The 26,551-nt window shown below is 48.0% G+C and overlaps 1 protein-coding gene across 1 annotated transcript in view; it reads left to right on the top strand.

Moving 5' to 3' along the window:
- Window positions 1-26,551, top strand: part of SLC17A7 (solute carrier family 17 member 7) — a 58,264-nt gene that overhangs the window by 16,098 nt on the left and 15,615 nt on the right. The window contains exons 2-5 of the mRNA XM_083707901.1: window positions 23,163-23,415; window positions 24,507-24,625; window positions 25,350-25,464; window positions 25,736-25,823. Coding sequence (XP_083564027.1) covers window positions 23,163-23,415; window positions 24,507-24,625; window positions 25,350-25,464; window positions 25,736-25,823 — 575 coding nt within the window. The remainder of the gene's footprint in view (window positions 1-23,162; window positions 23,416-24,506; window positions 24,626-25,349; window positions 25,465-25,735; window positions 25,824-26,551) is intronic.

Below are 26,551 nucleotides of genomic sequence, written 5' to 3'. Positions count from 1 at the left end.
GTCGTCACTCAGTGTTTGCAAGCTTCTCCTCATCTACATACCCCATGCTGGATCAGACCAAAGCTCCAACTTGTTCATGATTCTCTGTCCAGCAGTGGCCAAGAGATGCCCTTGGGATGTTTATAAGTAGGGCCCGGTGGATATGTTTCTTCTGTCACCACTGGCCCCAAGACACTCGTCCCCATGCCAGAAGAACCCAGGAGACCCAAATGCAAGGCAATGTTAAAAATAATTTTTTTAAAGAAGCAGTGAGAGGGGCGGGCAGAGAAAGCGCAAGCAAAGTTTTAATTACATGAAATATAGATGGAGGAGGAAGCACTGAGTGCTAGAGGGGCATGAATTATTCAAGATGGCCTGGAGCAGGTTTAAAAGGCATCCCGCGTGCGCATTCCTGCGGTCCCTGGACACCTTTGTTGCTCAGCATGACAGGAAAGGTTGCGAGACAAGGCACTTGCGTCTCCCAGCCAGCGCACCTGCGCTAGAAGCCATTACGTCGTGATGCCTCGGACTCGCTCTGAACTGAAAACAATGGTTGCCTTTGGAGCAACAGATGCTCCGGCCAAAGGGTTAATGTATGTGACCTGAACACCCGGAATCTCCCAGAAGCTCAGCCATTGGCCGGTCCACTGAGACAGCACATGGAACCCTTGGGCACATTCCAACTGCTCTGGGGAAAAGCTTTCCGTGACTGCATGTTGACTGGGTACACTGTGCCTGGGAGGAAAGGTTAGCTTGGCAGCTAAGGCTTCATGTGGGATCATGGGAGTTTGAGTGTGATTTGCAGGAAGGTGGTAGGAAGGATGAGAGCTGGGAAGCATGGTGGAGAGATGGACCTCAGGGGAGCTAAGAGATTTAAGAAACCATTGCGTGGGGTCGTAGTTCTGTCCTGTCTATGCAGAAGGTCCTGGTTTCAGAGATGCCAGCAGGACATGTCAGGGAGCAGAGCTCAGGAAATGCCTTCCCCTGAAGATCTCAAGAGCAGGTGCAGTTACTGACCAGCACCGATGGCTGCTTCACCTGGTCCTATGACAGGAAGCCCAGAGAAGAGTTGCCACCTAGCTAAGGAACACAGGGAGCTGCCTCACACACCAGGGCAGACTATCTGTCGTGGGAAAACTCACTCAGCCTGAGGACCTTCCAGAGGCCACATGCCAGGGGTGGGCAGCGCCAAAGGTAGAAGTGGACAGGGCAACAAATGTGGATTGGCAAAGGAGGCTTGTCTCAACACATGTGCACCGGCACCCCTCTCTGTCCTCCATCCAAGCATGCAAGAAGCATGCATGTTCTGCGTTCAAAAACTAATTCCAATCAGGCAAAAGCCCCTGAGGTTGGTAAAGGGGCATTGGCTGGGGAGATGAGATTGCCTGAGGGGGAGTGCAAGGACCAGACTGAAAATTCTCCTAGGCCACCGTTGACCACTGGGCTGGAGGTTCCCCATCCCTGCCCTGTTCGTACTAGCAGTGGCTTTCCAGGAGCTCCAGTAAGGGTCTTTGACACCCCCCTTGTCCCTTTAGCTGGAGATCCCAAGGGTTAAACCTGGGACTTTCTGCATGCCAAGTTTATTTATTTCATTTATATACTGCCCTTCAACATAAGATCTCAGGGTGGCTCACAGAATAAAATCTTATTCCATCAAGTGTGAATGAAGCCCACTGATTCTTGACCCGATTTGCCTGGTTAGTTAAACTAGACCGAAGGTTTTCAGTTTCTTGAGCAGTGTTCCTAAAGCCGCGCTTCTGCAGCAAGATGATTTGAAATGTCCAAAAGTCAAATTCAGAGCAAGCCGACAAGGTGGCCATCTAAAGAAGCAAAAATTCTGGGTGGGAATTCAAGGTAGTGCTAAGGAGATTGCAACCATTTCTGCTTGTCTGGCAGTAAGATCTCCCTTCTCCTCTCCCACCCCAAACTGTCCCCCTCATAGTGAATTTGGGGGAGGCATGGGGGGGAGAGAAAGGGGAGAAAGGCCTGTTGCTCTAGCAGGAGTCCTTGCACTGGCTTCCCCTAGCAGAACTGGGTAAAAAAAATGCATTAAATAATGTCTTGTAACTTGCTGTAAACTCAGGTTGAACTTGCGAGTGTACACCTCTTTCAAGAGAGTTGTAGAATATATCCAGAGCCCTACCTGCTCAGACCAAAGGTGCATTTCCTCCAGCACCCAACTTTACACAGCGGCCAACGAGATGCTCCTCGGAAGCTCATAAGTGGGGCAGGAGGCGAAAACTCTCCCCTGTTGTGTGTCAGAGGTGTGCTGATTTCCACTCATAGAATCATAGAGTTGGAAGGGACCATGGGGGTCACCTCTAGGCCAACCCCCTGCAGATGCAGGAATCTTTTGCCCAACGTGGGGCTCAAACCCACAACCCCGAGATTAAGAGTCTCATGCAGACAGAGCCGAGCCACTGTCGCCACAACCGAGACAGCCTACCTATATATCTCCCCATTCTACATTGAGGCAAGCAGGACTCCAGGGGTCCCAAGTGAAAGGGTCCTCGGGAGGGAATAGAGGCAGGTCTGCTAGCTGGACATAAGGCTGCTGGCCACTGTGACTCTGTTCCGCCTCCACTGTCAAAGCCAGTATTTTTCTGAATGCCAGTCACTGGGTGTCACAAGCGAGGAGAGTTCCTGCTGCCCTCAGGTCCTGCTTGCAGGCCTTCCCTAGACACCTGGTTGGCCAACTGCAAGAACTTGACAGGAATGAACCATTGTCTCTATCCATCAGGGTTCTTCTTGTGGCCATAGGGCCCATGCTGCATCCCTCTTGCTGAAGCTGAGCAGGGCTGCATCTGGTCCACTAGCCGTGTGTGTGGCATGGCAGGAACTGCTGCTTACCTGGACAGGGATGGAGCAGGGGAGCAGCAAGGTGGGGCCATGCAGTCGCATTGATGTGTTGGGGGAGGCTCTGCGCTCCTTTGTGTCACCTGCCACTTGTGGGAATGTTCAGGGATGCAGGAGAGGATATGTTGTCTGATTATAGCCTTTCCAACTTGTGTTAACAAGTTCACAATTTAGCAGAGTAACATTCCCCTTTTTAAACTCAGCGGATACGTTTGCTCAGGCTCGCTAAAGCCTCTATAATAACTGTTCTGGTGTTTTCCCCTTATTCCCTCATAAAAGATAAGACACGACATAATCTTCTATAAAAGTATAAAAAGAGTTTACTCACATTCTGTTCACAATTGGATCCCAGAAGGCAGACTTAGCTTAGAAAAGTAACATACACTTGGAAACTATCCCATAAGAAGACAGCCCCTTTGTCCTCTCATGGCTGGAAGCCAAGAGGGCATCTTTGGCTAAGCAGATGTTGCTTCTTCGATGCATGTAGACAAAGAGAGAGAGAGATAGTTGCCCTGCCTTGTGCTTTTGTCGTTACCTGCACAGGTGAGGCCACGCCCACCTCTAGTCACATGCAGAAGAAGTCTGTCCCAGCCCAGAAGGAAACAGGGAGTTTACCTGCTGGCTGGACAAACATTCCTCCCCATGTGTAAACATGTTCGCTCTAGGAATGTTGTACTTGACTGCTCTTGTGTTTCACATCCCACACCACTAGCTTCACAACAACCCTGTGAGTGCCTTGCCTAAGCTCACCCTGTGGTCTCCATGGCTGAGCGTGGCTTCAAACCTGGCCCTGCCTGGTCCTAGCCCAGCACTCTCAACCACTCCAGCACACCGGGATAGTTAAGAAACATGTGGCTGGCAGAAATTCACGAGGCGTGGCTTCCTCCCCAGCATGGAGACGCCATGTTGGGCAAAGCTTAAACTTCTACATGGCAGCCCTCTCTCTCTAAAAAAATATAATATGGAAAAAATGGACAGTCCTGTAATCACAGCCTAAGGAAGTTGTCGTATTCAGAGTGAGATCGCAAGTCCATCTAGCCCAGTATTTTCTACGCTGGCTGACAGCATCTCTCCAGGGTTTCAGAAATCTTTTCCAGCCCTACCTGGAGATGGCGGGGATGGAACTAGGGACCTTCTGCATGCAAGGCAGTTGCTCTGTCACTGAGCTATTGTCAGAACCCATATATATGCCCACCACCACCCCTTCTTTTTGCCGCCTTTCTCTGCCCTCATTGCCAGGTGTCAAATCTAAGGTTTGACTGCTTCTTGGAAGGGGATCCTTGCGGCTTTCAAACCCCCCACCCTTTGAACCTCCCCGCTGTGCAGTGACCTTCCTGGTAGGGAATTAAACACAGGAGTTAATCCCCCCCCAACACAAGTTCAGGTTGCTGCTGCAGGCTACAAATCCCTGTCCCCTTATCTCCCAGAGGAGTGGAAAAGGCAAGTCACACACAGCCTGAAATGGAAAACTAACGGGTGGTTGGTCATTTTCTAAGTGGCACCACCAGGGTGGGACTTTGTGGCAGATGCCCAGGACTCCATGCAGCAGAATGATAATAGAAACATAGAATAATAGAATTGTAGGGTTGGCAGTGACCACGAGGGTTGCCTAGTCCCACCCCCTGCAATGCAGGAATCAGTGTGGGGCTCAAACCCACAACCCTAGGCTTAAGAGTCTCGTGCTCCACTGACTGTCCCTGCTAGCTAGCTATGGTGGCCCTGAGTTTAGCAGGGCCAACTTACCACATTTTGAAGTAATACACAATGCCCTCTAAAGAGGGGGAGGGGTCCCCTTTAAGATGATTAAGTCCAGAGTCTAAAGGCCCTCTCTCCATGTCCCAGGTGCCTTATACCCAGTCAGACTATTGGTCCATCTAGCTGAGTATCCTCTGTACTGATTGGCAGTGTCTCTTTCAGGGTTTCCTTGGTAGCATTTCGCCTGAAATCCCGGCGCACCATTGCCAGTCCGTGCTGGAGAGTTCTGAAGCATCACTCCCAGTTTCCCAGCCCTGTCGGCAGAGACCCCAGAGATTGAACCTGAGGTCTTCTGCATGCATAACAAGATGCTCTGCTCACTGGGCTATGGCCTCCTTCCCCAAAAAAACATAAGCACCATGCTCTTGCGGTCAGGCACACATTGCTCAGCACTGATGTTGCTATTCAGGGTCATGGCTGATTCTCCATCTCCTTTTGCACATCACCTACTCTTTGACTTTCTCCCCCCGCCCCGCCCAACAAATATAGATCATAGATGTTGCCCAAATTTCCGAGTCCTCTGTGTGCGCGCATGCATGCGTGCATGTGTAAAACGCCTGCCAGTGACAGCTTGTGAGCAGGATGCTTCTAGGAAGGGGGGAACTGCGTGTGCCCGGATGCCCGTGTGTGTTTGCGCATGTGTTATTCTCGGCTTCCTTGCTGCATATTTCATGAGCAAGGTGATGGAGGAGGAGGGGGAGGCTGGGAGAAGAGGCTTTGGCTGCTGTACAGAAGTGCTGAGCTTTAAAGCTACCTCCATATGTTCCTCGCTGCCTTCTTATCCAATGCCAACAATCTCTCTCTTTCTCTCTCTCACACGCATGCAGCGATGTGCTCAGAATCGCACCAGGTTTTGTCTTCTGGTCCCTGTTCCGCAAGGAGCAGGACACAAAGCGTTCTGTAGGGGGTGCTGTGTTGCAAAGGGAAAAGGCTCAGGGCAGGGCAGGGAAGTGGAGGAAGAGAGACGTGCCTCCCTTGTTCTGCAACCTCCTCGTCTCCACATTCTATTTTGGAACACAAAAAAACTGACAAGGTGCCATTTTTGACACCTGTTCCGTTAACACTGCGAAAGGAGGAGAGGGAGGACAAAAATACCAGCGAGATAAGACAGCCACACAGGGAGGCTGTGCACGTCCCTGTTGCTCCTATTGATGCAAATCCACAGGGGTTAGCTGAATGGTGGTGCACACACGAAGCATCTAAGGCCCAATTAAAGTGCATTACTTCCCCAACAGAATCCTGGGAGCTGTAGTTTGTTAAGGTTGCCGCATGTCGTAGTTCCGTTTGCAGGAAACTACAGTTCCCAGAGTTCTTGGGCAAATCCACAAGGACAGGAATTACACACCTGGGTTTCTTTCCAGATGTTGCTGGACCCCAACTCCCATTGGCCCCAGCCAGCATGGGCAACCGTCAAGGGCAATGGGAGATCTGGCTCTAGGCCAGACAATGACTGATGGAACATTTGGTCCATCTAGCTCCTTATTGGCTCTGACTGGCAGCAGCTCTCCAAGGCTTCAGACAGAGAGTCTCTCCCAGCCTAATCTGGAGGTGCCAGGGACTGAACCCAGGACTTTTTTTTCATGCAAAGCAGATGCTCTACCAGTGAGCTATAGTCCTTCCCCTAAAGCAGCCTTTCTCAGCCTGTGGGTCCCCAGATGTTGTTGAACTTCAAGTCCCATCACCCCTAGCTAGCAAGGCCAGAGCTCAGGGATGATGGGAGTTGTAGTCCAACAACATCTGGGGACCCACAGGTTGAGAACTGATGCGGCCTAAAGCAAAAGGCTGGTCTGGTGGCTTCCCCAAGACACTGGGATTTATAGTACAGTGGTACCTTGGGTTACAGACGCTTCAGCTTACAGACGCTTCAGGTTACAGACTCCGCTAACCCAGAAATAGTACCTCGGGTTAAGAACTTTGCTTCAGGAGGAGAACAAAAATTGTGCGGTGGCAGCGGGAGGTCCCATTAGCTAAAGTGGTATCTCAGGTTAAGAATAGTTTCAGGTTAAGAACGGACCTCCGGAACGAATTACCGTATTTTTCACTCTATAACACGCACCTGACCATAACACGCACATCGTTTTTAGAGGAGGAAAACAAGGGGAAAAACATTCTGAATGAAACAGTGGATGTATCATTTTTGTGCTTCATGCTGTGGCCACAGACATGTGATCTGATGGTGAATTTGGGCTGACCCAATGCAAAAATCCTGAGAATCCCTGTGCATCCATGGTTTGTAACCACGTTTTTGCACCATTGCAGCCCCAGGCAACAGTGGGTGCGTGATTTTGGGGGGGCAGGCTGTAGCCATGGACATGCTATGTGCTCTGATGGTGAATTTGGGCTGACCCAATGCAAAGACCCTGAGGATCCATGTGGATCCATGGTTTGTAACCACGTTTTTGCACCATTGCAGCCCCAGGCAACAGTGGGTATGTGATTTGGGGGGGGGGCAGGCTGTAGCCATGGACATGCTATGTGATCTGATGGTGAATTTGGGGTGACCCAATGCCAAAATCCTGAGAATTCCTGTGGATCCATGCTTTTTAACCACATTTTTGCACCATTGCAGCCCCAGGCAACAGTGGGTGCGTGATTTGGGGGGGGGGGGCAGGCTGTAGCCATGGACATGCTATGTGATCTGATGGTGAATTTGGGGTGACCCAATGCCAAAATCCTGAGAATTCCTGTGGATCCATGCTTTTTAACCACATTTTTGCACCATTGCAGCCCCAGGCAACAGTGGGTGCGTGATTTTGGGGGGGCAGGCTGTAGCCATGGACATGCTATGTGCTCTGATGGTGAATTTGGGCTGACCCAATGCAAAGATCCTGAGGATCCATGTGGATCCATGGTTTGTAACCACGTTTTTGCACCATTGCAGCCCCAGGCAACAGTGGGTATGTGATTTGGGGGGGGCAGGCTGTAGCCATGGACATGCTATGTGATCTGATGGTGAATTTGGGGTGACCCAATGCCAAAATCCTGAGAATTCCTGTGGATCCATGCTTTTTAACCACATTTTTGCACCATTGCAACCCCAGGCAACAGTGGGTGCGTGATTTTGGGGGGGCAGGCTGTAGCCATGGACATGCTATGTGATCTGATGGTGAATTTGGGGTGACCCAATGCAAGGATCCTGAGAATCCCTGTGGATCCATGCTTTTTAACCACATTTTTGCACCATTGCAGCCCCAGGCAACAGTGGGTGCGTGATTTTTTTGGTGCAGGCTGTGGCCATGGACATGCTATGTGATCTGATGGTGAATTTGGGGTGACCCAATGCAAAGATCCTGAGGATCCATGCTTTGTAACCACATTTTAAGTGGGGAGCGAAGGAAAAACAAAGAAGGGGCATTAGAAGGGTGTGCAGAGAAGCAGCTGGCTAAGAATGCAGGAGAGGGATTTAACGGGAGGGAGGAAAGAAAGGCAAAAGTTTCCCCCCACCCAAGCCAGCCATCTCTCTCTCTCTCTCTCTCTCTCTCTCTCTCTCTCTCTCTCTCCCTCTCTCCCTCCCTCCCTCCCCCTCTCTCTCTCCCTCCCCGCTCTCTCTCTCCCTCCCCCTCCCCCCTCTCTCTCTCCCTTCCCCCCTCTCTCTCCCTCTCCCGCAGCAGCACCGGAGCTTGCCTGGAGGGGAGGGGCTTTCCCTGCTCTTTGTTCCGTTTCAGCAAACACAGCAACGAAACAGAGTAGGGTGGGCAGTAAGACCCTGAGGCAGAATGCAGGAAAGCAGCCGCTTCCTCTTTTCAGGTTTCGCTTCTCCGTGCAGCGTGCAGTGCCGCGATTTGATTTTTGCATGATTTTTCGGCTCCAGGGACCACACATTCGCTCTATAACACGCACAGACATTTCCCCTTCCTTTTTAGAAGAAAAAATCTGCGTGTTATAGAAGGAAAAATACGGTAAGTTCTTAAGCCGAGGTACCACTGTACATCCCTTCCGCCTGGATAGCAAAATTAAAGAAAACAGTTTTGAAAACAGTTAGAGAAAGAAGTTTGGTTTGTCGCAGGTGGTTGGCTAGCAGGAGCCGTGGGCACTCTGGGAGCCAGCTTGCTTTGCACTATTCAGCTTGTGCATTTGTAACTAAACAATAGCAAACTCAGGTGGGCAAGTGCCTATCAGTTTATAAGCACTTACACAGATCAGATCAGAAGAATCTTTATTTGCATCAGCCACTAGCCATAGCAATAAAATAAAATAAAATGTACTGAAGATAGAACTTAACTATGCAAAATACATTTTGGAGGTTTACATCAATAACCAAACAATCAATCTTATTCCAATTGCCCCTGCTAAAAATGTTGCAGTTTTTGCTGTCACCGGATTATCTTGATCTGCTATAAGAAAGGACACAGTAGCAATGGTTGAGCGACCTGGCATCTGGCATGGAGAATAGTCGAGGGGTAATAACCTCACTCCTCAAATCTTTATAAAGAGTGCAAGCCAGAAGCACATGAGCCACTGACTCAATACTGCCATCTCCACATGGACAAAACCATTTTTCCAGCGGAATTTTTCAAAACTGACCCTCAAGTACAGCCAAAGGCAGTATATTCATTCTTGTGTAAGTGAAAGTGCGTCTGTATTTTGTTAACTTTTGCAAGTAGGGTGCCAACGTGTCAAAATGACTAGGTGGAAAATAATCATACCATGGACAAAATTTCCTTATCGTGGCCAAATTATTCTGTCGCTCGATATCATATAGGCGCTGTCTAGTTAAATTATTGGCTTTACTGAAGCCCAGTGTTAATAACTGTTGTGGTGATAAACCAGAAAAGTAAAGCTTTTGGTGGACAATTTTAGTCCAAGCGCTCTCATGACAATCTTGTGGTACCAAGGGTAGTTAGACCAGTGGGGTTTAAATTTAGCCGAAGCCAATAATTTAATGTTTTGTACCTCCAAGGTGAGTGCCTGTCCAAATCTGAGCCCCATATAATAACTGTGCTAGGGGTTTAGCTTTAGACACTTCAAGTGCTGATGGTATGTGATTGCCACCTTTTGTAGGGAAAAAGCATATCAGAATTTTGGAAGTATTTATATCACACACCACCCCAAGCTGAATACCAACTGCCTGGGATCACAGGTGGGGAGAATTCCTGTTGTGCTCAGGGCCTGCTTTAGGGTTTCCTATAGGCATCTGGTTCACCCCTGTGAGAACAGAATGCTGGACTGTGATGGGACTTTAGTAGGCCTCTCCTTATGCCCAGACTGGCCACCACTTTGCACCCACCCACCCACCCACCCACCCACCCACCCACAATGCCCCATCCGCACTAAAAATTTAAACACAGCTCCATTCCAGCACATTTTTGACTAACTTCTTTTTTACCTCAGGAATGTTTTTAACTGTTGGTATCTGTTGTTGTTGTTCTCTGTTTCACAGCTTTATCTCCTTTTGTTTTGACTGCTCTTAGTCTTATCCCCTGAGCTGCCTTGTTGCAAAAAAGCGGGATAAAAAATGGTGAAGTAAGGATGGCGGGGGCAGCATTCATTGAAATAATACGTTTTGAGGACTGCTTTAAAGGAGGAGGCCCACTCTGTGACATGCCCAGGGCCCACCTGTAGATCTCAGGTTTGGGCCCTCAAATCTTGAATTATGCCGGTATGTGATTGGATGTTACCCCAAAAGAGCCACAACCAGGAAGCACCTTGAGATTTCCAGGCTTAGCGCTGCTTTCAACTATCAGGGAGCCCCTTCCAGGCTGAGCCGCCTGCCAGGCTCTCCGTGCTGGTCTTTCTTTGACAGCTTCCAATTCACACACAGCTAAAGCCTTTGCCAGAACTGGAAACCTTTTATGGTCCTTCCAGCTCTGAAGGACCCAATGGCCAGCCTGGGTGGGCGAGTTCTCTCCAGGCATCAGTCATGGTGAGACAGCCACCTCAGGCATCAGATGCACCCTAGAAACTAGTAACTCCTCCCAATGGACCTGGTGGCTCATTGCCCAGGGCAGCAGCATACAGATCAGGAGATTCCTAATTCTAATTCCTGCAATTTCTGTCCTGCAATTTCCTAAGGAACCCACAAAGAGGCTTATGACACCCTTAAAACAGGTTTATTGGACCAAGGGCCAAAGTCAACCTGATCAGATATAGATCAGTTGGCAGGTGTAATATATAATTATGCACACACATACACCATGTGTGTTTATAGGTGGCTCATTGTGTGGCAATGGGATGCAGGGCCTTCTCTGGTTTTCCGTCATGTCGCCTCTGTTGTGGAGTCTCCTCCATGTTGACAGTTCCAACAGCAAGTGAAGCTTTTTCCTTTAGGCTTTTGGCAATAGATGGATTAAAGAGCTGGTCTGTCTGCTGCAGGAATGTATGTTTTGCCGCAAATTGCTTATTGATGCTTATTGGTGTTATGATGATTTTTTAAGAAAATCTACATGGATAATGTTATACTTTATTGGAATATGTTTGTATACTGCCCTGGGAACCATTGGGTTGAACGATGGTGTTAAAATGTAATACAACAGAATTGTTATGCACACTCTAATGGTGTGGTTTCAGGGGATCCAGTGAGTACTTTTAGGTTGGTTTCCTTTGAATAAGAGTGTTTTGTAACTACCGTATTTTTCCGTATATAATTTCCCCCCTTAAAAATAATGTCAAAAATTAGGGGACATCATATACACGGATAGATTTCCCCCCATTTTCTTAAATCTGAGTCCCCCAAAATAGTCTTATACATGGGGGCGCCTTATAGACGGAAAAATTCGGCATATGTGTTTAATTGCAAATATACAGGTTGAGCTTAGGTGAAGGTTTCGCAGCTTAAACCTGCTCCAACAGATTCTATTCTCCCACCAGGTTTCGGGGTGTGTGTGTTTCTTACTCCAAAGAAACCCCATAGTTTTGACCTTTTCTTAGACTAACTCTGCTGCCACTTTAATCTGTTTGCATCTTTCCAGACACTGAATTCACTTTATTTGTAAGGGGAGAGAGGCACTCCCAGAGTACAGACTCATGCAGAGATGCAGTAGGCAGCCTCCTTCAAGAATAGGTTGCATTGCTGCATTTCTTCATTGTTGCAGGCAGGCTGGGCTATGGGTAGCACCTTGAGGGGAGTCAGGAACCAGAAGCTGTAGGACAAATCAGAAGCCATAGTGTATAACCAAAGGTGTTCAAAAAGGCCAAACAGCACCCCAGACAAGGAGCATCTTTAGCATCCCCTCAATTTGCTTTGATTTTTGAAAGCCTTTAGGTTTTTGAATTGCATTTGTATTCTGTTTCCCAGCTTGGATGCATGATTTATCCTTGTTATATAAAAATGATAGATTTACACAGTTGCTCACAATGGTTTTACATACAGATAGGTAGCCGTGTTGGTCTGCCATAGTCAAAACAAAAAAAATTCCTTCCAGTAGCACCTTAAAGACCAACTAAGTTAGTTCTTGGTATGAGCTTTCGTGTGCATGCACACTTCTTCAGATACACATCTTCAGACTGTGTATCTGAAGAAGTGTGCATGTATTCTTCAGACTGTGTATCTGAAGAAGTGTGCATGCACACGAAAGCTCATACCAAGAACTAACTTAGTTGGTCTTTAAGGTGCTACTGGAAGGAATTTTTTTTGTTTTGGTTTTACATAGATACTGTTGAATGAGCACTGGGGATATCAGTTTCCCCATGAATAAAGGGGGAAGGGGAATGCATGTTAAACTGCCCTTTGGGAAACCAGAGGAGGGAAGACCCCAATAATAAGGGTGGGTAGGCAGGCAGGAGATAGCTTAGTTGGTTAGAGCATGATGCTGATAGCACCAAGGCTGCAGGTTCAGTCCCCGCATGGGACAGCTGAATATTCCTGCATTGCAGGACTGGGTGTTCCTCAGGGCTTCTTCCAACTCTACAAATTATATGATACAATAATCTTTATTGTCATTGTCCCATACATAACAATGAAATTGAAAAAATTTACATCAGACATTCAAAAATCCACAAGCCTGCTATCCCAGCCTGGTTAGCCCCTAAAAACTCTGATACCCCATAATTGAATACAATATACTCACATAAAGTCTACCTTACACTGCATTTAAAACCAAAATCGCATTTGGATAGAAACTGTTTCTCAGGTGGCTAGTCCTAGTCTTTATAACCCTGTACCTTCTTCTGGAAGGCAGAAGCTGAAAGAGATCATTTCCGGGGTGCGCACTATCCTGCACTATCTCTGCAGCTTTCTTATGGCACCTGGAAGCATAGATTTGATCCAAGGTGGAAGAGTGCACCCAATTATTCTCTCCGCAGTCTTTGCAACCTTGGACAGCATTGTTTTTTCCCTGACCGTGCAGCTCCCAAACCACACACACAGACGATAGGTTAATATAAGTTAAAGTTATATGATTCAAAATGCACAAAAACAAACATTTTATTGGTCCATTAATGCAACACTTGTCAGCCTTACAAGTGAACTGTTTGTTTCAGCTATCGGGCAGACATTTGAGCTGAATGCCTGTGACAGGTGCCCCTCCCCAAAGCCCATTGCCCCTCCCCCATGCCCAGTTCCTAAGGCAGATGCCTGCCTCTAAATCTAGACCTGCTTACTAGGTAAATTGATGCTTTTGGGAAGTATTCAGTATCACACAGTCTAGGAACACTGCCTTCCAAGCCAGTATCCAGGATAAATGTCCAACCTGTCCAACGTGAGGGACAGGCCCAGATTTTGTGGGTGGGTAAAAAAACAACAATGGTGTCTTTGGTTAGCTGGGGGAAATCTGTCCGTATGATTGGCACATGCAACGATCCGTCAGGTGGACACATGACAGAAAGGTTAGGTCACTTGCAGTCCAATCATATGCAATGCTAGGTGTGCATAAGCCCATTATTTATAATAGGCATAGGGGTCCCTTATTTTGCACAGGATAAAGTTTTTTGGGTGAAATTCGAAGAGCACAACTGAGAGTAAGGTCAGGTTCTCTGGGATCAAGCAAGCCCAGGATTCAGCAGTTCATGCCTGGTTTTGGGTCACCATTGCGCATGATCATTATAACACTCATGTCTTTGGGGCTCTCTTTGCACTTTCAATGGGTTGATGGGATCTGGTGGTGTGAACGTGAAGCCAGGAAAGAAATTGGAGGCTGATAAGCTTATGGCACCACCCAAGGTCACTGCAAACCTGCTGGCGGTGGGCAGCTTAGCCAGGGATATTTAAAACCTCGTCTCCTAAGCTGCCAACACGGCCGTCTTGAGCTGACGTCAGTGAAAAGGATCATATCCAAAGTCGGGCAAGATCCAGCGCAGGACTTTTGTGTGTGTGTGTGTGTTGCTGTATTACAGAGAGAAGGGTGTGTAGCCCAACCAGTAGAGGGCGCTCTTCCTCTTTGGAAGGACTTGGGTGTATCTTCTTCCATTTTTCAAGCAAGGAAGCTATTTGGTTGGGTGTGACCAATTCAACTCTTTCAAAAGAAAGGAAGAAAATACTTATTGTTGGTGTTGCTCTTGGAGTTCTTCGATAAGGCCTGTTTATTGAGCCTGATTTGCTTGCACAAAGCATACGTAGAGGGGTTGTCTATGTCTGGTCTTTACTGAGAATGCCTTCTGCCTAGTTCCCAGGGAGGTTATACAGCAGTGAACATTATACAGCAGTGATTTGCTGGCACTGTGCTGATAAAGTCTGCTTGCTAATGATTTGTTCATCCTACACTTTTCAGTGCATTTCCCCATCAGCTTCCTAACCAGAAGGATCTTGTGCGTTGTGGTGCTTTCATCCGCTTCAGTCGTGCAAAAGCTAAATTTCCAGCATGCCCTCGAATCTTCCCCTGGCAGTCTGGAGGTGGCTTTGCTGCGTTTTCATTTATTTTTCTTTTTGTTGTTGCTGCTGCTTTTATATTTTGCTAATTTCTTTTTGTCGTAATGGCTGTATCATCCTTGCATTTATGTGTGCTTTGATAGCTGAGAGCTGCTTTGAGCAACTCCTTTGAGGAGGGGAAGACTGGAGTACAATTCCAGTAAAGCAAGGAAGCCATTTTTTCGTGCGTGTGCTTTTTTAAAAAACAAAGGTGTCAACAACAACAACAAACAACAACAACCAACCCTTGGAGCAACCTGGATCCACAACTCCTTCTCCCCTTCCATGCTATAGTCGCATTACCTCCCCAGGCAGCAGCAAGAGGACAAAGGCAAAGAATCTCCCTCCAAAATGCCCACATCAGCACTTTGATTTGGGCCTGGAAACTGATTGGTAGCCAATTGGTCTCATGTGCTCCTGTGTGGCAAACCCAGGAGCTCAGGGCTGGGTATGCTTTTCTCCCCTCCCCCCTTTTATATCAGAAACAGCGAGGTAAAGGTAAAAGTAAAGGGACCGCTGACCATTAGGTCCAGTCACAGACTTTATTGGCTGAGGGAGCCGGTGTACAGCTTCCAGGTCTTGTGGCCAGCATGACTAAGCCGCTTCTGGCGAACCAGAGCAGCGCACGGAAATGCTGTTTACCTTCCTGCTGGAGCAGTACCTATTTATCTACTTGTACTGCGTGCTTTTGAACTGCTAGGTTGGCAGGAAGGCTAGGCTAAATTAATATATGTACATAAGCAGCAGTTATTGAAATGAAATCATGTAGCACAGGAGTGCCCTATAAAATCAGATCAAGAGGCGTGTGATGGAGGGGTGCTGGGTCCCCCAAAGTATTTCTCAGAGCGTAAGGAAGGATGGCATTGCCAGCTGACAAGAAAACAATATTCTCTTTTTTTAGAGAGAGAGGGTTGAAAGCAGCATGTCGCCGCCCAAAACTTGTCACCTAAACACCATCCCCCTCACCGACGAGGACTGCTGTTGTAATTCAAGCAATATATATGGTTTAATGTCAGACGAATTGCACCCAAATGCTTAGGGGTGTTTCCAGCGCTGTGTGTTTGTGCGCATATGTGATTTCAGGAGTCTTTTTTGGTATGTGATAATAGCACATCTTCCTGAGCATTTTGGGTGTTGATGCACGATGTGCTTTAGTCACCATTTGAAGAAATGGCAGTCTTTCAGATTTTTTTTCCCCCTGAGGCAGAATGAGTTGTCTGTTAAAGAGACAGTGAAAAGGGCTTTTTGTATTTTAAAAATAGTGACCCTAAGGAGGCAGTCTGAAATGCTGCCCCTGGGAAGGGCTCCAATGTGTAGAAATCTAGCAGGCAAAGATTTTCCTGACAAGTTGGTGGGAAACTAGTCACTAGCCAAGTAGTTTCTGTATGCGGAGATCCTGTTAAAGGTGTAATCCAGGTGGTCGTCTTGCTTGTGGGATCATATTAGGGAGCGGGCTAAGAGGAAACGAGCCTATCCTAGCAACAGCTGCCACCAGCGTCAGAACTCTGGCATAGTCTATCAGATTTCTATATCATTTTTTCATCCAATGAGCTCAGTTGTAACAGAACAGTCCGGTGAGGGAGGCCAGGCTTAATGTCTGGCCCAAGGTCACTCGGCAAGCTCTGTGCCAAGGATTTTCGCTCAAATGCTCTCACCGCTACATGACAAATGACAGTCACTTGTGGTTTCTGGCTGGATTAGATTGAACAGTTTTAAACAAGTTTTCATGGAAAAGTGGGGTGTTCAGTGCTCCAGTCATGTGGGGAGAAAGGTAGGGGGGAAGCTCTAAGGAAATCCAGAACCCTCTTCCCTCTAACCACCGCCACTACTCTGGGCTCTTCAAGAATTTAGCACACAGGCCCATGACACAAATTTGGGGGCAAATTAAGATGGTGTGTGCCTGGAGTCACACTAGCTCAACTAGGGCTTGTGCGCACACCATACATTTAAAGCAATTGGCTTCTGCCAAATAATCCTGGGAACTGTAGTTTGCTGCTCACAGAACGACAATTCTGAGCACCCTTTAACAAACTACAACTCCCAGGATTCCTTAGGGGAAGTCATGTGCTTTCAGATGTAAGGTGTGTACGCAGCCACTTTGTAGCATGCCAGCAGAGGGTTTAAAAAATAAAAAATAAAAATTGGATGGGGGACGAACCAGAGATCTGGGGCCTGACACAAAGGACCTGGAGCTCAGGACCCCTGGGCCACAACCTCACAATGCCACCTATTTGCAGTTTTAGCCAAATTATGATCCATAGTCTCCTGTAACTAGGGCGTTTGGGAAGAGTGTCACCCAATTGTTTTAAGAATCCCTCCTTGCTAAGATGTACATTACTCTGCATGTACACCATACATTTAAAGCACATTCCGCCACTGCCGCCTCAAAGGACGCTGGGAGCTGTATTTTGTTAAATGCGCTGCTGGGAATTGTAGCTCTGTGAGGGGCAAACGACGTCTTCCAGGACTATCCGGAGGCGGGCGGGATGTGCTTTAAATGTACAGGATGGGTGCGCAGTGTCAGGTGCATATTTGTACTCACTAACACTGGTTGGCTTACGGACCTGGCGGAGGCTGCGTGTGCAGGAGAGGGCAGGAAGGAACGAGAGACTGAGGGGAAGGGACGATACGAAGGGGCTCAGAAAGAAGGCCTTTCTGTCGCCTCCGTTGCTAAGGGAAAGGAGTTGTTCTCGGGCCCAGTGCCGAGATTGAGCTCAGAGCCCATCTGCACCAGCTCTGATGGGAACAGCTTCTGCGTGGGCATCCACCGCCTCCCCACCAGGCTGACGAGACAGTGTGTAAGAGCGGGAAGGGGGCGGTGATGGACGAGGATTTGGGGGTGCTCCAAGCCCCTCTGAAATCTTTGGCAGGGAGGGACCTTCCCCGCGTCTGAGCCCACCCTCTCTGCTCTCAGGTCAGTCTGGCCTGACTGCCTGCATCTATGCAGAGTCACCTGACACAGCTCCTTACAAGGATGCAATGGTGGGCTTAGCTAATGCTACAGCTATCCCATTTCTGCTGCTCCTGTCAAGTCCATATGCAGCTCCCTGTCATCCAAAACAGTTCTCCTGCTTTCCTAGAATAAGGACAGCCACACTTTTCTTCGTTTTCTGTTCTCTGCCTTACAGCTTTGGCGTGTTGAGCTCCAAGAAGCCAGGGGTCAGAGGACCAGCCAGAGGACTGCATTCCCTTCAGGGCAGCCTTCTGAGGACCGCATGTCTGTGGTGGGCGGGGCCAGAGGCAAATGTGGGTGGAGCCATGGATGTGAATTTTACCTTTGCCCAGGAGGCCAGTTTGTACACATGCTCACACATCCGTATCCTCCATGTGGGCAGGCCAGAGGCACCATCAGAGCTCAGAGACACTTTCCAGCCAATCAGAAACATTTGTGGGAGTGAAGGAAGGCCAGAGAAGGGTGTGGTCTGGGGAGATTTCTGAGGGCCACGTAGAGGGGCTTGGAGGGCCACGCTTTCCCCCAGATCTGAGATTCCCCACTTGTGTAATTCACAAGGGGGGGTAAGGAGCCTTTTTCTGCTGGCTTTTGTATTTTAAAAATGGAGTGGCAACACTGCTTTATCACTACATGCTTTGAGGCAAGTCAACCCACAGATTCTGCACAGGACCTTGCAGAGCCAGGCAGAGGCCCGGGCCAGATAAATAATGTGCCCCCCTTTTTTACCCTTGGGGTAACTGAAGTCTTATAAATAAGTAAGTATATAAATAATTTTCACAATAAGTAAGTATATAAATAAAATTCACAAAAGTTATGCTGAGAAATAATTTTATTTCAAGGCTTGAACTGAACCTGCATATTTCGCCCCAGCGCATCCCCTGCAATTGTGAATATGTTGACAGAGGCCCCCTTTGGAATCGGAGGCCCGGGCCAAGTGGCCCATATGCCCCCCCCCCTCTGTCTGGGCCTGATTCTGCACTGGACCCAAACTAACCTCATTAGTCTGCAAGACTTCTTAAGTCGCCATCTCAAAACTTGTAATCTATTGCCCATGGGCCTTTCCCCATGGCAGGACGCCTTCCTCACCCTCTTTCCCCCTTCCTCCACCCAGTTTTCTTCATTTAACACTGAACATTGAAAAGTTCTGTGAAACTCTAAAGTGAGTGAGGTATGATTGGCAAGAGTGGACTCCGGACGCCAGCGGGGCCACCGAATGAAGTTTCCAAGCTCATTTCCAGAGGCAGCCCCACAGAAGGCATATTAGTGTCACTGGCAGAGGAACGGGAGTGTGGAGGGAGTGGACTGCCCCCAGAACCACTATTCCAGTAGGGTGCCATCGCAGCAGCCCCCCTGGACATGCGCTGCACACACACCCCGCGCACCAGGCACCAAGCCCCCATAGGCGGTGCGCCACGACCCCAGAACGTGTGGCACGACCCCCGTGGCGCCAGCCATGCCACGCCTGCTCTCCGCCCCCGGTAGCGGAGCATGCAGCTTCGCCACTGGTTAGCGTGAAGGATGGGGGAGAATTCAGATTCAGATCACATTTAAAGGTGAACCTTCCTCACTCACACTTTCTGAAGCAATACAGTGGTACCTCGGGTTACATACGCTTCAGGTTACAGACTCCGCTAACCCAGAAATATTACCTTGGGTTAAGAACTTTGCTTCAGGATGAGAACAGAAATCGTGCTCCGGTGGTGCGCAGCAGTGGGAGGCCCCATTAGCTAGAGTGGTGCTTCAGGTTAAGAACAGTTTCAGGTTAAGAACAGACCTCCAGAACGAATTAAGTACTTAACCTGAGGTACCACTGTACACAGTATGGAACAATATCGTCCTGTGAAATTTGCACTTCTCTGAATTTTGCAAGGCAGTACTCCAGCCAAGCAAATGTGTGCAAAAATGCATATGTGTAAAATGTGTGCATAAAAGTAAAAAAAAAATAGTGATCAAAGTGTGCAAAAATGCATTATCTTAAGGGAAATCTCTTTGCAACAGGGTGCGTTTGAGGCAAAGCTGCATTAAAATGTGTGCTTTAAGAGACATTCACACTAAAATGCTGGTGAATTTTCATAAGGACTTAAAAAATGTATATCACAAAACTGATGTGGAAATGTGAAGAACTGGAGAACCACTAAGGTGTAGTATTTAGTGTGTTGGATTAGGACCTGGCAGACCAGGTTTCAAATCCCTAGTAGGCCATGAGGCTAACTGGGTGACTTTGGGTCAGTCACTTCCTTTCTCTGCCTCACCTACCTCACAGGGTTGTTGTGTGAATTAATTGAGAAGGGGGGAAGAACCATGTACAGTGGTTCAAGGTCCATAAATAATAACACCCTAGTGGTCCCAGGCCCTAAAGAAGTTAGATTGGCTTCAACCAGAGCCAGGGCCTTTTCAACTCTGGCTCCGGCCTGGTGGAACGCTCTGCCTCATGAGACCAGGGCCCTGCAGGATCTGATTTCTTTCCGCAGGGCCTGTAAGACAGAGTTGTTCCGCCTGGCCTTTGGCTTGGAGCCAGTTTGATTCCCTCTCTCTCTCTCTCTCTCTCTCTCTCTCTCTCTCTTTTTTCTTCTCTTTCTTTTCCTTCTCCTCCTGCGATGAGGCTACATTTTAATATTTTAATGTTCCATTATTTTAATGTTGTATTTTATTTTTGTTTTTAAGTTGTAATCATTCATCTTGTTTTTATTATTGCTTGTAAGCCACTCTGAGCCCGGCCTTGGCTGGGGAGGGCGGGGTATAAATAAAATATTATTATTATTATTATTATTATTATTATTATTATTATTATTACCTCGGGTTAAGAACTTAATTCATTCCAGATGTCCGTTCTTGACCTGAAACTGTTCTTAACCTGAGGTACCACTTTAGCTAATGGGGCCTCCCGCTGCTGCCACCACGCAATTTCTGTTCTCATCCTGAGGTAAAGTTCTTAACCTGAGGTACTATTTCTGGTTAGCGGAGTCTGTAACCTGAAGCATCTGTAACCTGAAGCGTCTGTAACCCAAGGTACCACTGTATACCACCTTGAGTTTGTTAGAGGAAAAGGTGGGATATGAATGCAATGGATGGATGGATGAATGATTTAAGAATGGAAATATGGGAAACTGAGAAAAACCAAAATGGTCAGATCCACCAACCCCAAGTTAACAGTCAACAGTCAACACAGACCAGGGTATGCATGATGTGTTGTCCATGTTCTAGAGCATGTATGCAAAGCGCTGCCCGAAAAAGATCTTGCCACAACCGCAGATGCAGCACCATCACATTGATTCTGCCTCCCCTTCCCCCCACTTTTCTTTGGCAGCGTTTTATGTCATAGACAGGTTGGACACAGAGGGATGGTGGGAGGAACCAGCTGGGAAATCCCCAAGGAAGAAGGCTCAGAGCCCAGGGAGTGGTGGTGGTGGGACAACAATGGGTGGTCAGCGGTAGAAGACTGGGAGGAGGAGGTGTCCGAAACTGAAGGGGTAACATGGTTTAGTGAGCAGGAAGAGGCAGTGGCAGAAAGCAGTCCAGAATCAGAGGCAGAAGCTAAAGTTTGTGAGTGGGAGGAAGGTGGCCAAGAGGCAGAGGTGAGTCTGGCTCCTTCCACCCTGTCTCCCAGAACCAGGAGATACATGAAAAGAGCAGAGCAGAGATTGGCTGCATGCAGGCGCAGTCTCTGATTGCTTGGAGAAAGCCCTGGAGAGGAGGAGACATAGACGGCTGTGAGGAGGTGGGGACCTTTAGTCTTGGCAACTGATTCCGTGGAGTAAAACCACCAAGAATGAGATGCGGTGCTCATAAGGCCAGACACCCAGCCAAGTCCGTGGAGATTGTGTTTCCGCTAATAAAAACTCCAACTTTGCACAGTGTGATTTACTTATATATATATATATATATTATATTTTTATTAGTTTTCAAATACAAAAACAAATTTATACATTCCATACATCTTAATTACATCTTACTTCTCTTTTTTGACTTCCCTCAATTTGTCTGCCATTCCTCCCTATTGTTACTTTTTACACATTTCTGCCCTTTTAACCCTTTCCCCTCACAGAGCTTCCTTAAAGCTTACAAACGTAATTTTATTATCACTCAGTTTTTGCATATATCGGATAAACTTTTCCCAATCTTCTGTAAATCTTTGATCTCGTCGATTCCGGATCCTTCCTGTCATTCTGTCCAATTCTGCATAATCGCCCAGTGTGATTTACAGACTGGCTCGCTCTGTGATACTTCAGGTGCTTCGTAAACAGAGAAGTGAGAGGAGGAGAAGAGGGGGAGACATTAATGAAAATGGAGGAACTGAGAACTGTGGCAAAGAGGGCATCTTCCAGCTTCAGAATTAGTTTAGAAAATTGTCCCAGTTCAACCCGCATTCTGGAGGGCAGGGCGGAGAGCGCGTCCCCAGGGCCTTCCCCAAATAATGTGCTCCCTGAAGCAGGGCATCAAACAGGAGGACTCCCCTGCTGAGAGCCTGAGGGTCCCTTTCCTGCCTCTCTCCACCTGGCCCAGGGCCCAACAGGCTTCATAAGAACTGCTGCTGCAGCTGTTGACTGGCAAGAACTGGGGTATTTGGGGAAAAGTTTTGTTGGGAGGTTTTGCTGTTACTGATATTAACTCATATTACTGATATTAACTTTTTGTATCTTTATTTTTATGTGGCAGTTGTTCAGTTTGGTTATGTAGTTTTTAATTTGTTTTATTTATTTTTATGACTATTTTGCTATGTTTGTAATTATGTATCGTATTTTTCGCTCTATAAGACGCACCAGACCATAAGACGCACCTAGTTTTTTGGAGGAGGAAAACAAGAAAAAAAATATTCTGAATCTCAGAAGCCAGAACAGCAAGAGGGATTGCTGCGCAGCGAAAGCAGCAATCCCTCTTGCTGTTCTGGCTTCTGGGATAGCTGCGCAGCCTGCATTCACTCCATAAGACGCACACACATTTCCCCTTACTTTATAGGAGGGAAAAAGTGAGTCTTATAGAGCAAAAAATATGGTAAATCTTTTCATATTGTAAGCTGCCTTGAGCATTGTTTTAACTGTGGAAAGGTGGCATACAAATAAAACGATGCTGATGTTGATGCTGATGCCCCCTTTCTCACCTGAAGAGTGGCCAAAGCCAGCCAGGTAATTTTGGCTTCTGAGACAGAAAATCCCACAAGTAGGGATGGAGGAGAAATTTGATTCAGTTCGCGCTGAAAGGCATACCTACCGAATTCTCGCTTTACAAAAGAATACACCAACAGTAAGAGCGATCTTTTGAAATTTGGACTTCTCCAGGTTGTTCCATTCAGTTTTCTAACCAATTGATGTATACAAAAATTCATAACTTGGGGTAAAGTGTACACATACTTGTGAAAATATAGTGGGAAAATACATTATTGCTTTGCAAAACTGCATACAGAAATGGGGGTATTAGGAGAAATCCACACCAAAATGCTGGTGGGTTTTGGGGAGAACTTTTAAAACATAAAACAAAGAGGCCACAAGCCAATGGAAAAATGTGGAAAACTGAATTTAAGATTGGAAAAAAAATGAGAAACCAAAACTTCCCAATTCACCCATTCTTTCCCACAAGTACCTCCTTCCCCTCCCTGGCAGAAAAAATACAACAATAACCACTTAACTGACAACTTGCTGCCCTTTCGTGACCGCCTGAGGCAGCTACCTTCCTTTCCACAATGGTAGAGACGTCCCTGATATCAATAAAGGAGTGGAAAGAAGGCAGTGAGGCAGAATCTGCTCACCTCATGGGAACAGATTTGAATCATTGCTTTTTCTGGGTCGTCAGCTTTCGGTCCTACCCATCTCTTCAAGCCTTCCTCTCATCTCTGACTTCTAGGATCCTTGATAAGAAACAGGCAGGTGGGGAGACCATCGAGCTAACTGAAGAGGGCCGGCCTGTTGAGGTGACTGAGAAGCACCCGCCCATCGTCGACTGCACCTGCTTTGGCCTCCCTCGCCGCTACATCATCGCCATCCTCTGCGGCCTGGGCTTCTGCATCAGCTTCGGCATCCGCTGCAACCTGGGCGTGGCCATCGTCAGCATGGTCAACAACAACACCGTCTACGAAGGGGACAAACTCGTTGTGAAGGTGAGACTGTCCTCCCTCTGGAGCAGGAGTGGGCTTTTTTTTCTGTTGAGGGACAAGGGACGCAGGTGGCGCCGTGGTCTAAACCACTGAGCCTCTTGGGCTTGCCGATCAGAAGGTCGGTGGTTCGAATCCCTGTGACGGAGTGAGCTCCCATCGCTCTGTCCCAACTTCTGCTAACCAAGCAGTCTGAAAGCACACCAGTGCAATTAGATAAATAGGTACTGCTGCAGCGGGAAGGTAGACAGCGTTTCCGTGCACTCTGGTTTCCGTCACGGTGTCCCGTTGCGCCAGAAGCGGTTTAGTCATGCTGGCCACATGACCTGGAAAGCAGTCTGTGGACAAACACCGGTTCCCTCGGCCTGAAAGCAAAATGAGAGCCGCAACCCCAGAGTCGCCTTTGACTGGACTTAACCGTCCAGGGGTCCTTTACCTTTAATCTGTTGGAGGCCACAGGGCAGTGCTGGGTGGAGCCAGAACCGATTATGGGCAGAGCCAGAGACAAAAGTGTTCTGGAATAACTAAGCCAGAATGAAGTTTTTCAGTTTTTCACCATGCCTAATCAGATCAGCACCCCCAATCCTGTGCAGGTCTACTCAGAAATAAGCACCTCTGGATTTTTTTTTTTACTATTGCTTCACACATTCCAGAGCCCAGACTGTTTCCCAGGGTCAGTTTTCTATAACAGATGTGGGGACCTTTTGGCCCTCCAGATGTTGCTGAACTACAACTCCCATCAGCCCCAGCAAGTGTGGTCGATGGCGAGGGATGCTGGGAGTTGTAGTTCAGCAGCATCTAGAGGGCCACTGGTTCCCCACACCTGGACTAGGATGACCTTCCAACTCTATGATTCTATGGTTGGATACACAACATACACTTGAAGCACAAGCTTCCTCCCAAAGAATTATGGGAAATGTAGTTCACTCCTGACAGAGCTACAATGCAGAGTACCATTAACATAAACTACAGTTCCCAGGATTCTTGGCTGCAGGGGGAGCCATGAGCATTGAATGGATGGTGCGACTGTGACCGAAGTCCTGCTGCTGGCTGTAATCAGGAACCAAATCTTTCCTCTGTTCTTCTCACCACTTTAGAAAGCAGAGTTCAACTGGGATCCTGAGACAGTAGGCATGATTCATGGATCCTTCTTCTGGGGTTACATTGTCACCCAGATCCCCGGAGGGTTCATAGCACAGAAATTTGCTGCTAACAGGTAAGATGCAGGTAGGGTATTTTTGTGTGTGTGTGTATGTGTAAATCAAAGAGGGGGAACATGCAGATTTTGGCTCACCCCTGGTGATCTCATTCTCTAGAACAGGAACAGAAAGATACCTTGGTCCATTTGGGCTAGCTCACTATCTGGTGAAAGATAAAGATCATGAAAATTGACTGTACCTTTGTATAAACCAGATTATCACAACAGCAAAAATTTTGGTATTTTGTGTCTTTTTTTAAAAGTTTGTAGTTCTTTTCAAGTAAACTTTAGTTGATAATTTAAGAAGTTTAGCATGCAATAAATTTGCAAGCATGAGGAGCAGCACTAATCCCAGAATAAACACCTATCTCAAAACACACATGCGTACATAGACCCTCGCTAGAGAAAGCGGAGGTTCCTTGTGGTGTTTCCTAGGCCTGTCCTCTCACTGTGCAGGTCTCTAGTCTCTACAGCACTTGTGTATATATTATCCTGCGGCAAGAGGCAGGGAGCTGTTCAGAGCAATTGGCTGACCATCAGAATGTGGATGTGGGACATGGGTTCAAATCCTCCTTCAGCCACGAAAGTCACTGGTGATTAGGGCCATTGACTCCCTTATCACTTCACAGGCTCATGTGGAACAAAAAAACCCTCTGTAAATATCAAAAGAATAATGATGAGGGGGAAAGCAAACGGGCCGGGCTTTCTTTCTTTTTCTTAACACCTGCCTTTCGGTCCACAGGGTTTTTGGCTTTGCCATTGTGGCGACATCAACCCTGAACATGCTCATTCCATCGGCCGCAAGGGTCCACTTTGGCTGCGTGATCTTCGTGCGGATCCTGCAAGGCCTTGTGGAGGTAAGGCCCGCACCCCTAATCTCCATGCTTTCGCACCGCCCCGTAATATCGACCTGTCCACCTTCCTCCCCGAAGCCTCAGCTCCCTTCCCTCAGAGCACCGTCGCTGTCTTTGGGGCGCTTAGCCCCCTTGTAAAGAACGGAGTCAAGGTGGGACAGAGTTATGGGTCGGAAGCAGAGCTTGTTCCTTGGGCCAGCCTCCTCTCTTGCTCTCTCTCCGGTGGAAAGGTAGCTCTGATCTCTATGTAACTCTCTGTGCCCTCCACCTCCAGGGGGTCACCTACCCAGCATGCCACGGTATCTGGAGCAAATGGGCACCCCCCCTGGAACGCAGCCGCCTGGCGACAACAGCCTTCTGTGGTAAGGTAACATGTTCACCGACCATCAAAGTTAAATGGGCGGGGAGGGCCTCCCATGCAACAAAACCATGGTTGCCCCCTTGAACCTGATGTCCTTTGGCTTCTGACTTGTTGAAACTTCTTAAGCGGAAGCCTAGAAGACCTGTCCCAAAGTCTAGATCAAAACGCATCACATCCTGGTTTGGTTTTACATGTTGGAACAGCTCTTGGTGAGTGACTCGCTTTAGCAAAACTCACTGGACGCACCCTGTTAAGTTGCTTTCACACGAGGACTGCTTTGCTTCTGAGGAATTGAAACAGTGGTTCCATACAGAGTTTAACATAATGCCACGTTGTCTAGCAATTCCTAACTCCACAGCCAGGATCCTTCTCGCTCTCCAGATAGCCTCGGGTTCCTTTCACTTGTGGGGCTGGCCGAGCTTCCCTCACCAGTGGCATAGCGTGGGTTTTCAGCACCCGGGGCAAGGCAAGTAATTTGCGCCCCCGAACCCGTGGATTTTAGTAGGGGCAGAGAGCTGCGAGTGCGAGCGCGCCCCCCCCCAGATGTTGCGCCCGGTGCGGCCGGCCCCCCCTGCACCCCCCACTCTACGCCACTGTCCCTCACCGCCAGCCCCGGGGAGCAGTGGGAAGGCACGCAGCCTTTCCACTGCTCCCCGCAGCTTGTGGGGCTGGCGGTGGGGAAAGCCGAGCTTCCCTCACCACCAGCCCCAGGAAAGCCACTGCCAGCCC

The sequence above is a fragment of the Podarcis gaigeae genome (assembly GCF_964106915.1).
Source record: "Podarcis gaigeae genome assembly, chromosome: 13".
Lineage (NCBI taxonomy): Eukaryota > Metazoa > Chordata > Lepidosauria > Squamata > Lacertidae > Podarcis > Podarcis gaigeae.
The sequence above is the reverse complement of the archived record's forward strand: the minus strand, read 5'-3'. Positions and strand labels throughout refer to the sequence as shown.